The following is a 12,919-nucleotide window of genomic DNA, read 5'->3' on the forward strand; positions in this document are numbered from 1 at the left end:
GTGGAAGATACACACACATCCCATTGCTTTAAACTCTCACCTTCCCAGTATGACCGTTGGAAATTTCTTTGATTCACACAATTAATACTAATGGAAAGTAAAGTTTTATACATTTACCATATTTTAAATTTTAATGAGGAACTAAATAAATTAAGTGAATTCTCTATTTATAGAACAAAAATGTATTTTAATAAACTGATTGGATAGTAAATTGAAATTGTAATTCTGTTTTCAAGAGATTAAGTCTTTTTCTAAGTTAACTACATCAGAAATTACTTAAAGAAATTACTTAGAATTTGATTTCTAATGCTAACTCTTTGTCTCAAAATTTTAATGGCCAAAATCAATAATTTATACAATAAAAAAATTTTGAGATTGCACTTGGTTCTAAAAACTGACTTTATAGTTAATAAATCTATTTTTATTCATGTTTTCTAGATTAAATTTAATATAGTAAATTTCAATATTGGATGGATGGATGGATGGATGGATGGATGGATGGAAATTTCAATATTGGTGTAGAATTACTATAATAAAATATGAATTGTTGTAGAAAAGTGCCTTTATCTCAGTTAAAGTGGTTAAAATGATTCAAACATTCACACAGTTCTGGAGTTTCACAATAAACTCATTCAGACTTTTTCCTCCGCTCTCATATGGAGGTCAGTTTGAACCACATTCTTGCGTGTGTGTGTGATGTGAGAAGCGTCTCGGTGTGGATGGAGTGTGAAATAGTTTTTTCACATTTTTTTCCTCTGCTGAAACTTTCTTCAGTTTGTTTTTTTATCTGTAAAATCCCAATACAAGGAAAACTTCCTAGAAAATGTGTTTGTTGATGCATTTCTCAATTTTAAAAGTTTGCATGAAGATTTATCCAATATAGATTCATACAAAAAAATCAGTTCAGATAAAATATTATTCACTAATAATGTGCAACTTTTGAAGGATACTGATTTTTGGTTTGTTTTAACACTGAAAATAAAGCATTTCACTTAAACAAACTTCATTTCGGCACAAAATAAGCCGATTTCTTGGAAAATAATCACTTTACATATTTAAATCCTAAAGCCCATAACTTTTATTTTGAAGATATAAAAGCCTCAAATGTTGTTAACTTGACAAATGTTTTTAGATTACTCCTGATTTCCAAACAGGTTTGTTGACAGAGTGTTTAAATGTGATATTTTTATTTGCCTAAACCGCCAGATGAATCTCTGCAGTTTTTCTTTTTACATATTTTTCTTCATTTCTTCTTTGATTTTTTTTGTTTTTTTTTTGTTTTTTTAGGATTCCAGGTTTCCTCACTCTGAATCCGCAGGCTGTAGGGATCCTCGATCTCAAAGGCCGGATCCAACACCCGAAGGATGACCTGAAGAAATCAAGAGACATCTTTTTTGAGGTAAGAGCGTCTCTGAGCTCCCACTGGACGGCTGCTCAGGACGGAGCAGATCCACAGGTAGAACATGCAGCTGGACGGCTCACCTCCCCCTCGGTGGACGGCTCGATGTCCGAGTAGTGCGAGTCGCAGATGATGTCGTCCACTTTGGCCATGGGCCGGGCCGACACGCCGGGGAACGACGCGTTGCAGTTGTACGCAAAGTAGCGGTAAACCTGCCACGTCTTCCCGAAGTCCATGGAGCGCTCGATCATCATGGCCGCCGGGCGGAACGTCTGCCAACGGACGCCGAGCGAGGAGAGTTTACTTCGGCGTGAAGTGACATTTAAACCCAAAACACACACACGGAGACATGGCGTGACAGGATGTGCGCTGATGAGAGGCTCCACTCCAGCTGGACGCCATCAAAGCCCAGCGCCTGACGGCGATGAGAGGCGAGCACGGCTTCCCTCTTCCACACTCCTCCTCCTCCTCTTCATCCTCAGCTTCCCACCGCTCTCAGGAGACCGCAGCACTTCAGCTGTTTATCTGCATCTGCTGCCTGGTATGTCTATGGTGTGTGTGTGTGTGTGTGTGTGTGTGTGTGTGTGAAACAGGCACCTTGAAGGTCATGATGAGATGTGTGAAATGAAACTCGGCCTCCAGGTCCAGCTGGATGGTCACATTCTCCACACCTGCAGCAGAAACACGTCCCAGCAGGAAATGAACACTGAAATCAGGAGGTTAAAACACACACACACACACACACACACGCAGTGCTGCAGCTGTGCAGAAACCTGTCTAAACACTCCCATCGCCCCGACCGACCGTTCGCTTCTCCTTTCATAGCAGTAATGTACACTGTTGCATTTCAAAACAAAAGCACGTCATTTCAACTCAAACAAACTGAAATATTTAGTTTATGTTAAAGACGATGCTGTTTTCAGGGGTGTTTATGTTCCGTCTCTGAGCTGAAGGCAACAGGAGAGTTTCTGTTTAATGTAAACATCACAGACAGTGAAGTTATTTTAGTTTAAGTCTTCAGTCATTTCAATAAGAAAACTGCAAAATCTCAGCATTTTTTTGAAAATCAAAACATTTTTTTGCATATTTTTTCAAGCGGAAAGCTGTAGTTAGAGCTGAAGATTAAAAAATGCTCAAAAAGTTTCAGTCTATACGCTATTAGTGTAGAAATAAATGGGAAATGAAGTCATTTTAATTGTTTGAGCTCCTGGAAATGTTAGCGTCAATCTGAGGTCCCGAGAACACAAAGTGAAAGCTAAACAGCAAAAACGCTAAGAATGATGTTTTCCTGTTGGGCCTCTAGTGGGCGCTGTTGTCTCTGATGTTGAAAACGCACCGAACGCCCCGTGGAAACGAGCGACGCTTTCAAAACCTTTCCGTGAAAATGAGAAACTCTTCTGAAACGGAAAAGCAAAAATCGTTTTAACTTGGAGCGTTGTCATGGAAACGGGCTCTAACATGCTGGGATATCTGTGTGTGTGTGTGTGTGTGTGTGTGTGTGTGTGTGTGTGTGGGAGGAGCTGCTGCTGTGCATGGGAACACACAGTGTGAGGAGGCTTTGTTCAGAGATCCAGAGGGTGACGCCATGGAGGGGATTCCTCTCATTTCACACACACACGCACACGCTCACGCGCGCGCACACACACACACTCACACACACTCTCACATTTCAATTTCCAGTTTGCTCCAGGATCTAATCTGTAAGTGAGAGCTGTGCTGCAGCTGCAGCAGTTAGCCGGACGTCAGAGCATCAGTCAGATGAAGTTCACTCAGGAGGAGCGAGTTTGTGTGTCTGTGTGTGTGTGTGTGTGTGTGTGTGTGTGTGTGTGTGTGTGTGTGTGTGTGTGTGTGTTCAACACGTTCCTGACTTCCAGCAGTGGAAACAGGCCCAGAACACCGTCGTCACGTTGTCAGTGACTGTTTCCTGCTCCTTCACTTCATCAGATCACAGATGAACTCTTCTCTTCTGGTTTAACGTAATGTGAAGATATAGATATGATCCAAACCCTGGTAATCAATACACACTTTGATTGATTGCCTGCCTGAATCAGTGGAAAGATTTCCTCTCAGGCTGTTCAGTGAATCTCTGTTAAAACGGCTCAATTTATTTAACTTAAAACTACCCAGTGATTCACATCCGTAACGGTTGTTAAAGTTGTTGATTGATCATTAGTAGCTGCTGCAGCGCAGTCCAGCAATAATGCCCCAATAGTGAGCGACTTGAAATGGAATTAAACCAAAAGTTTAACCATTTTAACATTTTAAATGCAAAATTCTGGTCATTTCAGAAGCACCAGAGCCAACGTTGTAATAATAACAACTTTCTAACAGTGGTATTGGATATTTGAGCTGCCATAATAACATTTTGATTATCAACTATTACATGAAGGCGCAAAAGTCCAACGGCATTTCTTGGAAACAAATGTTTTTATTTTTGTTTATTTATTTAGCATTTTTGTGCAGTATGTTTATCAAGAGTAGGTAGACTGATAAAAATATCCTGCTAGTCTACTTAAAAAAAAAACTTTTTGCAGTTTGTTTTTTTAAATTACTCAGTTTTATTATTTACATGAGAACAAATCAATGTTTTGTATTTTGAACTAATAGTTTTGTCTTCAGTACCAGATGAATCTGTATAAAGACAGTAATTTGAATTTTTATTGTTGATTTCAAGAATTCGGTTCAGTTAAACTGAACAGAAGTCAAGAAACATGATGCAGAACGCTCATATTTTCTCCTGTGTGTGTGTGTGTGTGTGTGTGTGTGTGTGTGTGTGTGTGTGTGTGTGTGTGTGTGTTACACTCCTGCCTCTCTCCCACCTTGCATCTCCGACTCACATCTGTTTCCCACCTGTAAGCCCCGCCCCTCAGGCCTGCTGTGATTGGCTGCAGCGTTCCTCTGTGATCTGCTGTCCGCTCATTAAGGTGCTGCTGTGCGTTTCCCACGGGAACGAGCACCCCCACCAACACACACACACACACACACACACACCCCGGTTCTCTCACCGTTCTCCGACTGCCACCAGGTCTTGAGGCGGTTGGGGGCGAAGGTGGTGACCACGTTCTCGATGGTGTGGCTGAAGGGGCTGCTCTCCTCGTCGTACATGGTCTGGGACGAGCACATGAAGCACTTCTTCTCCTCCTGACGGACACACACAGCGCCACACACACACACACACACACACTTCAGACTGGAGTCGGCTCTGAGTCAGGTTCGCGCTGCTTCCATCGTGACCCTTGACCTGATGCATCTGCTCACTGGACCGCGGCGTTCGCCATTCAAACAGCATGTCTGCTGAACTTCCTCTGAAGGCTGTGACGTCTGTTTAGTAATGTGTGTGTGTGTGTGTGTGTGTGTGTGTGTGTGTGTGTGTTGAAATGTGAGCGGCGTCAGGATAAGTGTCTCTTGAGTGGGACTTCCTCTGTGTCAGACCGGAGGCCTCAGAAAGGCCTCATGCCGAGTACCGAGTCCGCACCGCCGTTAAACACGCCTTTCAGCCAGCGACGAGGGAAACATCCCAACACACACACACACACACACACACACACACACACACACAGGGCGAATTGTGAAGCACACAGAGCTCTTATTGTGGAGGAGAAACTCTGAACTGCTGTTTGACAAGACAGCGAGCAGACACTGGACATGTGCACGCTCCCACACACACACACACACACACACGGAGGAATCTCTTTTTGCTTCATCTCTGAGTTTATCTCTCCATCTCACACACGTTCGCATTAATGAACCTTCTTCTTCCTCAAGCTCGTCTCGCTCATGAAAGCGTCTCCTTCAAACCTCTGCTGCTGCTCTTTGTTGCTTTCATGAATTCTCTGCAGAAATGACCCCGTTTCTCTTCCGCACTCATCCCGCTCTTATCAGTTTGACGTTACTTTGAAGAAGATTTTTTTTTTTTTTTGTCAGACATCAGGAGAGTTCCTCAGAGTGTGATGAAGTGTAAAAGTAAAACAAAAGCAACAAGTTTTCAATTGAAATGTCGTGTAAACAGCAAGACGCTGAACTGTAGCTGTTAATGGGGATCAAACACCTTGCATTTGGAGTGTGTGTGTGTGTGTGAGTGTTCAGGCATGGGGGTGACGTAAGTGCTGCAGATGTACGACATTCCTAAAGTCCAGCCGCCTTTTTCTTGCCATGAACTGAAGAGCCAGAGAACATCCACATCCATCAGGTTCTTCCTGCAGCTGCAAACCGGAAACGTTCCCAGCTGGGAATTTCCAGTTTTCCAGCTTCCAGCGTTTTCCTGACAACAACAAGCAGCGTCCTGCGGCGCTGCAGCCATTGGAGTCCAGAACAAAGACACTGGGTGATGGAACAAACCTCAGGACGTCACATGATTCTCTGTAACTACTTTTAAACTCATTTGCTGAAGGGCTGCTGCTGTTTTCTGCTGATAAACGTCTGTTCGTGGATTCAGACTCTCTCATTTCAGCAGTATTGAATCAACCACTGCTCAAAAAAGTGAGAATGCTTTCAGACAGTACAGGCATGTGGGATGTTTACTGTGTTGCTTGTGGCTGAAAAACTGAAGTTTCTCACGGCCCTTTACGTTCTTCGCTCTGTTTCCCACGAACAGCAGATTCCAGGCAGTAAACCCAGACGGGAGCGGGCCCTGGACGCTGCTGTGGAAAACGTGCACGGCTCGGGCGGCGGGCGCCCCGCTGCGTCTCCGGCTCCGCGTACCTCCAGATGTCCCACGATGCAGAAGCGCTGCGGACGCGTCAGGCCGCAGGTGGACGACGCCGACAGCTTGTGAGCCCGGCCGATCAGGAGGTCGCCCGTGGCCGGGTAGCAGCTGCCCTCCGTGCAAACATCTGGAAACTCCGGCTGCTGCTGCTGCGAGCTCACGGGACGCCACACGGCTGCAGGAGGAAGAGGAGGAGGAGGAGGAGGAGGACTGCTGTCAGAGAGATGAAGAACTCCTGCTAACAGCCACAGGGAACATCACAAACCCTCTTCTCTCATCAAACACAACAGGAGGTTTAATGAATCCAGAGTCTGAGTCCTGCAGGGAGGAGTTCTTACAGCTCCTCTCTCATCTCATTATTGCACCGCTTCGCTGTAAAGTACTGAGAATTTAGTTTAAATAGCTTTACTACCTGTAAGCTACAAAATATGGAGATGTAATTAAAAACTAATAAGTTATATTTCCATGATCAATATGCAATTAAATTATAAAGCATTATACAGTTGTAATGGATTACATTATGGCAGTAGATAGAGTAGAAGTATTAAATTTTCCTCATAATGAAGTTATACTAGTTCAAATAACTGAAGGATGCCAAAGACAGCCAGATTATTTCTAATGTTCATCTGAATTCTCTTCTTGTATAACAGTTTCTAGCAGTAGTTATCAATGAAAAGTGGACACATATTAACTTTATTAACACTTTTTAAAAGCACGCATACATATAAACGAATTAAAAGGATTAAATACTCCAGTTAGCAATTATTCAAACCTTTTGATCTGCTTGTTTGTACCTTTTTGAAGTGTTTCAAAAGATAAATGTATTTAGTAACAGTTGAGGACTTTAGTCAAGGGAACTTTGTTGTTTTTGTGGAACAACAACAGATTGACTTTAATGTCCAGTAACAGTTTTCCTCTTCAAGTTTTAGCACTTTTCTTTTTTTCTATTGAACTGATTAGAATCACGTGAATTAGTTTCCACACGAGGCAGAAATGACGCTTAGAAACAAACTTGACAGTCAGAAGTTTGTTTAGGTCTGACTGAGTTTCTGGTGCAGAGAGAGGAGAAGAGTTTGCATGTGGCTGTGATTAGAGGAGCAGCAGAGAGGATTTCATAATAGAGATAGAGAATAAACTCACCCAGAGCGGCCGCGCACAGGATCAGGATTCTCATCTCCCCAGAGGAGCCCTGACAGCTCCTGCTCGATCTTCACGTGCCTGAAGCAAACTGAGGGAAGATTTGAAGACAAACTCAGGACGGAGTTGTTTGGTGGAAAGTCCGCATCCCACCAACTCCACCCCGCTGTCAGCGGCCAGGCGCGCCCAGCTGAGGAAAACAAGCGCTCCCTCTGCTGGCAGGATTTCACTCTGTTTCCCCCAAAAAAACAATAATCCCATTTACTGCTTTGATTCTTAGTGTTGTTCGCATTCCGCGTATATTCTCAAATGTCAAAAGCATACAAAAGTGGATAGAATTCAGTAACTGATAACTTTCTGTTTTATATAGACGCAGGGATGTAAAAATCCTCCATATTTCAGGAGCTCTGAAATACTGTTGGCAAATTCTCTAAATACACTTCTCTCCTTTTCACTCGTGACAGACTACTTTCACTCTGTTCACACAGCACACATCACCAGGTCACACATCACAAGGCTAACTGTACCAGGGGATGAAAAACAGTGTGGCCTTGGTTACATTAGGAGATTATTTGGAGATGAGTTTTATAAAACGAAGTTTTAATGCTTCTTTTTTTCTTCTTTTTTCCTCAACATGACCGCTGCAAGTTCTAAGGATATTAATATAAGTTAATTATGTACAAAACCCCAATTTGTAGACTCAGAAGTACAGACTTTCTGCAGAACCTTTGTATTTATGTTCAAATGCGATTTTGTAATAACTTATGTCAGATATTTTATTTTATTTTATTTTATTTTATTTTATTTTATTTTATTTTATTTTATTTTATTTTATTTTATTTTATTTTATTTTATAATCCTAAAGCGGAACGTTTGTGTCTGAAGACATCGGAGCGGTATCGCTGACGGACCGGAAGCAGCGTGAGGTTACAGTGTGCATCTGAGGTAAGTTTTTGTAACATTTCTTGTCTTTTATCCTTTGAAACTGTTCATTTAAACTCTGTTTTCTGTGAACCAACATCTGCTCGCCGTCTGTCTGAAGTCTTCAATCTGTGATTAGAGCGGAGAGGAGAAGAACGGTCAAATCAGAGCTTTTATTTCTGTTCTTCGTGAATACAGCGACAATTTCACGAATCTGAGTTTACTCCCTATTCTTCTACATTTAAGAGTTCATTTATGAAAAATACTTTTTAAATAAGTCTTTTTTTATTCGTGGCAAAGTAAAAGTCACAGCACGGGTAAGTTAAACCTTTACAATATGCTGATTGAATTAATGCTGCTGTGAGGTAAAATATTTCAGTTTTTATCTGTTACATGAGAAACGTAAATGATTAGCAATATTTTGGTTCATTTTTGCAATATATCAATCAATAAATCAATCAATCAATTTATTTTTGTATAGCCCAGTATCACAGCAACACTTGCCTCAGAGGGCTTCAAGATGTTGAATATATAACGATGCTGTCTGTATTTCAATTGCTATTGAGGAAATAGAGATTACATTATTGATCACTGTGGACATGTGGCCTCCATCCTCTCTCATCCTCAGCTGCGTTCCAGTTCTTCACTGGTTTTGAAAGATGATGGTCATTTTGAGTAAATTTCAACCAGATATCCATTGAAATAATTTGAAATTACTCTATTTTTGTTCATTCACAGTGTATAAAACTCAAATTATTGTTCTATTTTATAATCTTATCTTACTTTTTATTTATTTTTTATTTTTTTATTAGCTTTGTATCATGTCTTTTTAACATCTGTTTAACTCCAGTGTTTCCTCAGGGGGGTCCTTCACACCGGGAGTTGGTCCCGGTCCTCTGCTGGGGTCGCTGCGCTCTGGTCCTCTGGTCCTGGCTGGCCTGGGGTCTCCACACCTTGGTGTGCGGGATCCCGTTGGTCTAACGGGGTCGGGGGTTGAGCGCTGGTGCCCCAGTACTAATGACCTTCGCCTTCTCCTGGTGTGAACGGCCCCACTGGTAGTGTTTTCCCATGATGCTTAGTGCCATGCCATGTCTCCTCTGCCTTGCTATGGGCATAAATTGGGTGTGTGCGTGTGTTTGTGTGTGTGTGCGTGTGGTGTACACTTAGTGATGGTGCAGCTTTTGTTTTTTTGTTTTTTTGTTTTTTGTTTTTTTTTACTGTTAAGCACTTTGTGTTGCTTTTATTATCATGAAAAGTGCTATACAAATAAAAAAAGTTTGAAGTTTGAAGTTCATTGATGTTAGACACCTCATGAGGATTTTATTTGGTTAAATCAGCTGCCCATTCTTGTGTTAAAATGTGTGGGAAAACGAATCACTCCACCAACAAACCGCAAATTCTTCCGGAAGAATCTGCTTTGCCTCTGCATTACTTCACAACAAACAATCCATGCAGTTCAATGTCCAACAGGTTTGCTGGAGATGAAAGAATAAAGTGTCAGTGAAGCTTGAAGACACATATTAGGATCCATAGAGGCAATTTTAGTTTTTTCCCACAGACTGATGAATATCTGAGGAAAATTGTTGGTCATAAGCAGGAAAGAAATCAGGAGAAATTGTTTTATGGTTCATTTTCTTCACAAGGATCTCCAGTTCTTCAGTATTTCATTAAAATTCGATCTTTAACTTCGAGTTTTTTTATGTTTCAGAGTGAAGTTTTCCTCTGCTGGATTCACATTTGATGAGAGAAGATGTTGAGAAACGTCTCAGCGCAGGTGAGCAGAGAGAAGCTTCACCTCATCCGTTTCTCCTTTATTAAAGTCAGGTTGAGTCCAGATGGACACTTTATCCACATCATCAATAAATATATCACACAACGAATTAAACAGGTTTTCAGTTTGCTTTCAGAATTAAACTAAAATACTTAGAACAAGATAAACTTATATAATAAGATGAAACGATTCAGATGAACATTAAAAGCTGCTGATTTGTGACTTTTAGAGTGATGAATAGTGAAATAGGTGCAAGTTTGTTCAGGGGAATTCTTTTCTTGTACATTAAGGTTTTGCTTTGTTCAAACTTTAAAGCAACATTTTATTGTGATCGGTCTCAACTCAACTTTATTTCTAGTCCTGTACATAGTCCTAAAAACAAGGAGTGCAAGATAAAATATGATAAGAACAAGGAAAAGAATATAAGACTTTTAATAAAACAGTGAAAACCAGGAGCAGAGTCTCCAGCTGAGTTAAAACCCAGTGAATACAAATGTGTCTTAAGATCTCTCGCGGACCCGGGTACCTCCAGGAGCAGCTGATCAGCTGACCTGAGTATTAAAAAAATGTTAAAATGAACTCTAAAGGTCACGGGCAGCCAGTAGAGGTCAGGCCAGGATGGACTGATGAGCCATAGCTTGGGGGTCCATTAAAAAAAATGTCAAATAAGTCAATAATAAATTGATATCATGTTGTATCAGTAAAAAAGTATATCTCTGCATATGGGTAGTGTATCGAGAAAACAATCTGACTCCTCCCCCTTTAGCTGAGCTTTGGACCAATTAAAACTCTGAGATGTTTGTTACTTGTCACTGAATCTGTAGTAGTGCAGTAAGATGCTGTCTTCTTTTTGAGCTTGAAAAAACATTCTACACCTTTTATAATAAAGCTGAGGAAATTTCATTTAAAAAGTTCTGTTGGCAAATTCTGTAAAATTACAGAGAAGCATTCTACTAATAGAAGATCTAACGGAGACCTGTCGCTCTTCTGATGTCTTTAAACACCCTCCAGCTTCCACGGAGTGACATTTTTCCACTTCCATTAGTGAACGTGACTGAAGTGTGTTTTCCCGTTGGTCCACAGATACTGAGGCAGGCGGTGAGATTCCGGAGTACAGACAGCAGCCTGATCCTGGAGAGATGTAAGCCGGCCTCCTGCTCCCCCTCCCCTTCACACACTCCATCCGGCTCACTCAGGATGGAGACGATCATTCAGATAACGAGAACGCAGGATGGAATAATGGCAGATGAATGTAAAGGAAATGAAACATTTTCAGTTCATCCTCTTCCAGTGGGGTTTTGCTCCCTGTTGGACAGCAGGTGGCGCCGCGTTCAAGGCAGAGAACTGATCATGAAATGTGTCTCAACACAGTGGAGGAAGTAAAAAGCCTCTAAACTACATCTAACTGCAGCAAATGATCTCTAAAAAGTCTGATTCAGTGTGATTTATTCACAAAAACTGTTATTAATCAGATTTCTGAAGTTTTTGATCAGTTTACAGGATGTGTGTGTGTGTGTGTGTGTGTGTGTGTGTGTGTGTGTGTGTGTGTGTGTGTGTGTGTGTGTGTTTGGACTGCAGCCATCAACCGGGTGCAGCTGCTGGGCCGGGTGGGTCAGGACCCGGTCATGAGGCAGGTGGAGGGTCGGAACCCCGTCACCATCTTCTCCCTGGCCACCAATGAGATGTGGCGCTCCGGAGAGGGGGAGACCAGCACGACCGGTGAGATCCGTGTGTGTGTGTGTGTGTGTTTCATGCACTTCCTGTAGACCTCAGTGGATGGTGTGTGTAACGGGCAGAGTGAAACGCGGCGGCGTGTTTTCAGGGGACATCAGCCAGAAGACGACGTGGCACCGAGTGTCCGTCTTCAAACCCGGCCTGAGAGACGTGGCCTACCAGTACGTCAAGAAAGGGTACGAGGACCGTCTGCTGGGGGCGGGGCCAGGGGGGTCAGGGGGGGGCGGGGCCTGTCAGTCATCCGTCTCTGTCCTGCAGGTCTCGGGTTCTGGTGGAGGGGAAGCTGGACTATGGAGAATATTTAGACAAGAACCAAGTGAGGCGTCAGGCCACCACCATCATCGCAGGTCTGTTCCCCCGTTTCCATGACGACGGAGTGAAAAGGGTTCGGGTTAGGGTTCCCATTGACCTCAAGAATGTGTGTGTGTGTGATAAACATCTAGAACAATGTTTCCTCCAACAACACATCTTTAACGCCCAGTGTTTGTTTTTTTTCTGAGCTTCCGTCCGATCTGTCTCCACAGACAACATCGTGTTTCTGAGCGACAACGTGCGAGACCGAACCTGAAGCCCCTCCCCCACTGACCTTTGACCTCACTGACCCCTCCCCCCCGACACCAACATGACTCTTTGATATGCATACCAGTAAAAGATTGGAGGACACCAAGTGAGACGGTCTGACAGACGGCGGTCTGGATCCTCTGGGTTCGGATCAGGAGACCTCAGGAGGAGCAGACAGAAGCTTTACACTGTCCACCCCCGTCCATACGTCCTTTTCTTTGTGTCCATGTTTATAATACCGTCACAAAGTGAGTTAAAGGGTTTAAAAGTGTAGATTCCAGTGATCCTGAGTTAAATCTTGTGTTTCCAGACAGACGTTTGGTTCTCAGAATCATGAACCGGTTCAGCCTCGTTTGATCCGAGCGGCTCTTCAGAAGAGACTCGCAGGATTTCAGCCACTTTTATCTGCTGTTTTAGAGCAAATAAAATTGGTTTTTCAGCATAAACTGAAAAATTGAAAACAGTTGAAATACAATTCCAAACGTTAGATGCTCATTTTGCCGATGTCTTTATTGCCTAAAGCAGTCTATCTTTTCTTTTTTTCTAAATAAAGTTCTTGAAAACCATGTGGGTTATTCGTGACATTCTTTAGAAACTGTTTTTTTTTTTTTTTTTTAATTTTGTTTTGTCGCTTCATTGATTGTTTTGAGCCGTTACTGGTCCTATATTGATTATTTTTCCTTTGAGACCC

At 42.4% G+C, this 12,919-nt stretch overlaps 2 protein-coding genes across 2 annotated transcripts in view; one reads left to right on the plus strand and one right to left on the minus strand.

The window, feature by feature from the left end:
* lamb1b (laminin, beta 1b) overlaps positions 1–7,407 on the minus strand; it is a 28,810-nt gene extending 21,403 nt beyond the window's left edge. The window contains exons 1-6 of the mRNA XM_030113827.1: positions 7,245–7,407; positions 6,101–6,279; positions 4,405–4,540; positions 1,997–2,070; positions 1,483–1,671; positions 1,306–1,369 (exon numbers count right to left, since the gene is read on the minus strand). Of these exons, the coding sequence (XP_029969687.1) occupies positions 1,306–1,369; positions 1,483–1,671; positions 1,997–2,070; positions 4,405–4,540; positions 6,101–6,279; positions 7,245–7,278 (676 nt within the window). The 5' untranslated portion in view covers positions 7,279–7,407. The remainder of the gene's footprint in view (positions 1–1,305; positions 1,370–1,482; positions 1,672–1,996; positions 2,071–4,404; positions 4,541–6,100; positions 6,280–7,244) is intronic.
* A 685-nt stretch (positions 7,408–8,092) lies between these two features.
* ssbp1 (single-stranded DNA binding protein 1) lies at positions 8,093–12,794 on the plus strand. Its single transcript, XM_030113889.1, has 7 exons — positions 8,093–8,186; positions 9,871–9,936; positions 11,017–11,074; positions 11,512–11,652; positions 11,756–11,843; positions 11,926–12,014; positions 12,192–12,794. The coding sequence occupies exons 2-7, from the start codon at positions 9,913–9,915 to the stop codon at positions 12,233–12,235; spliced, it is 444 nt and encodes a 147-aa protein (XP_029969749.1). The 5' UTR covers positions 8,093–8,186; positions 9,871–9,912; the 3' UTR covers positions 12,236–12,794.
* The last annotated feature ends 125 nt before the right edge of the window (positions 12,795–12,919 follow it).

This window comes from Salarias fasciatus, chromosome 17, assembly GCF_902148845.1.
Source record: "Salarias fasciatus chromosome 17, fSalaFa1.1, whole genome shotgun sequence".
NCBI lineage: Eukaryota > Metazoa > Chordata > Actinopteri > Blenniiformes > Blenniidae > Salarias > Salarias fasciatus.

Excerpts from the sequence above, each read along its gene's own strand:
- ssbp1 (XM_030113889.1), top strand. The coding sequence starts at position 9,913 with ATGTTGAGAAACGTCTCAGCGCAG. Across the intron at positions 11,653-11,755 it reads GGGGGAGACCAGCACGACCG|GGGACATCAGCCAGAAGACG; the intron begins GTGAGATCCGTG and ends GCGTGTTTTCAG. Across the intron at positions 11,844-11,925 it reads TACCAGTACGTCAAGAAAGG|GTCTCGGGTTCTGGTGGAGG; the intron begins GTACGAGGACCG and ends TCTGTCCTGCAG.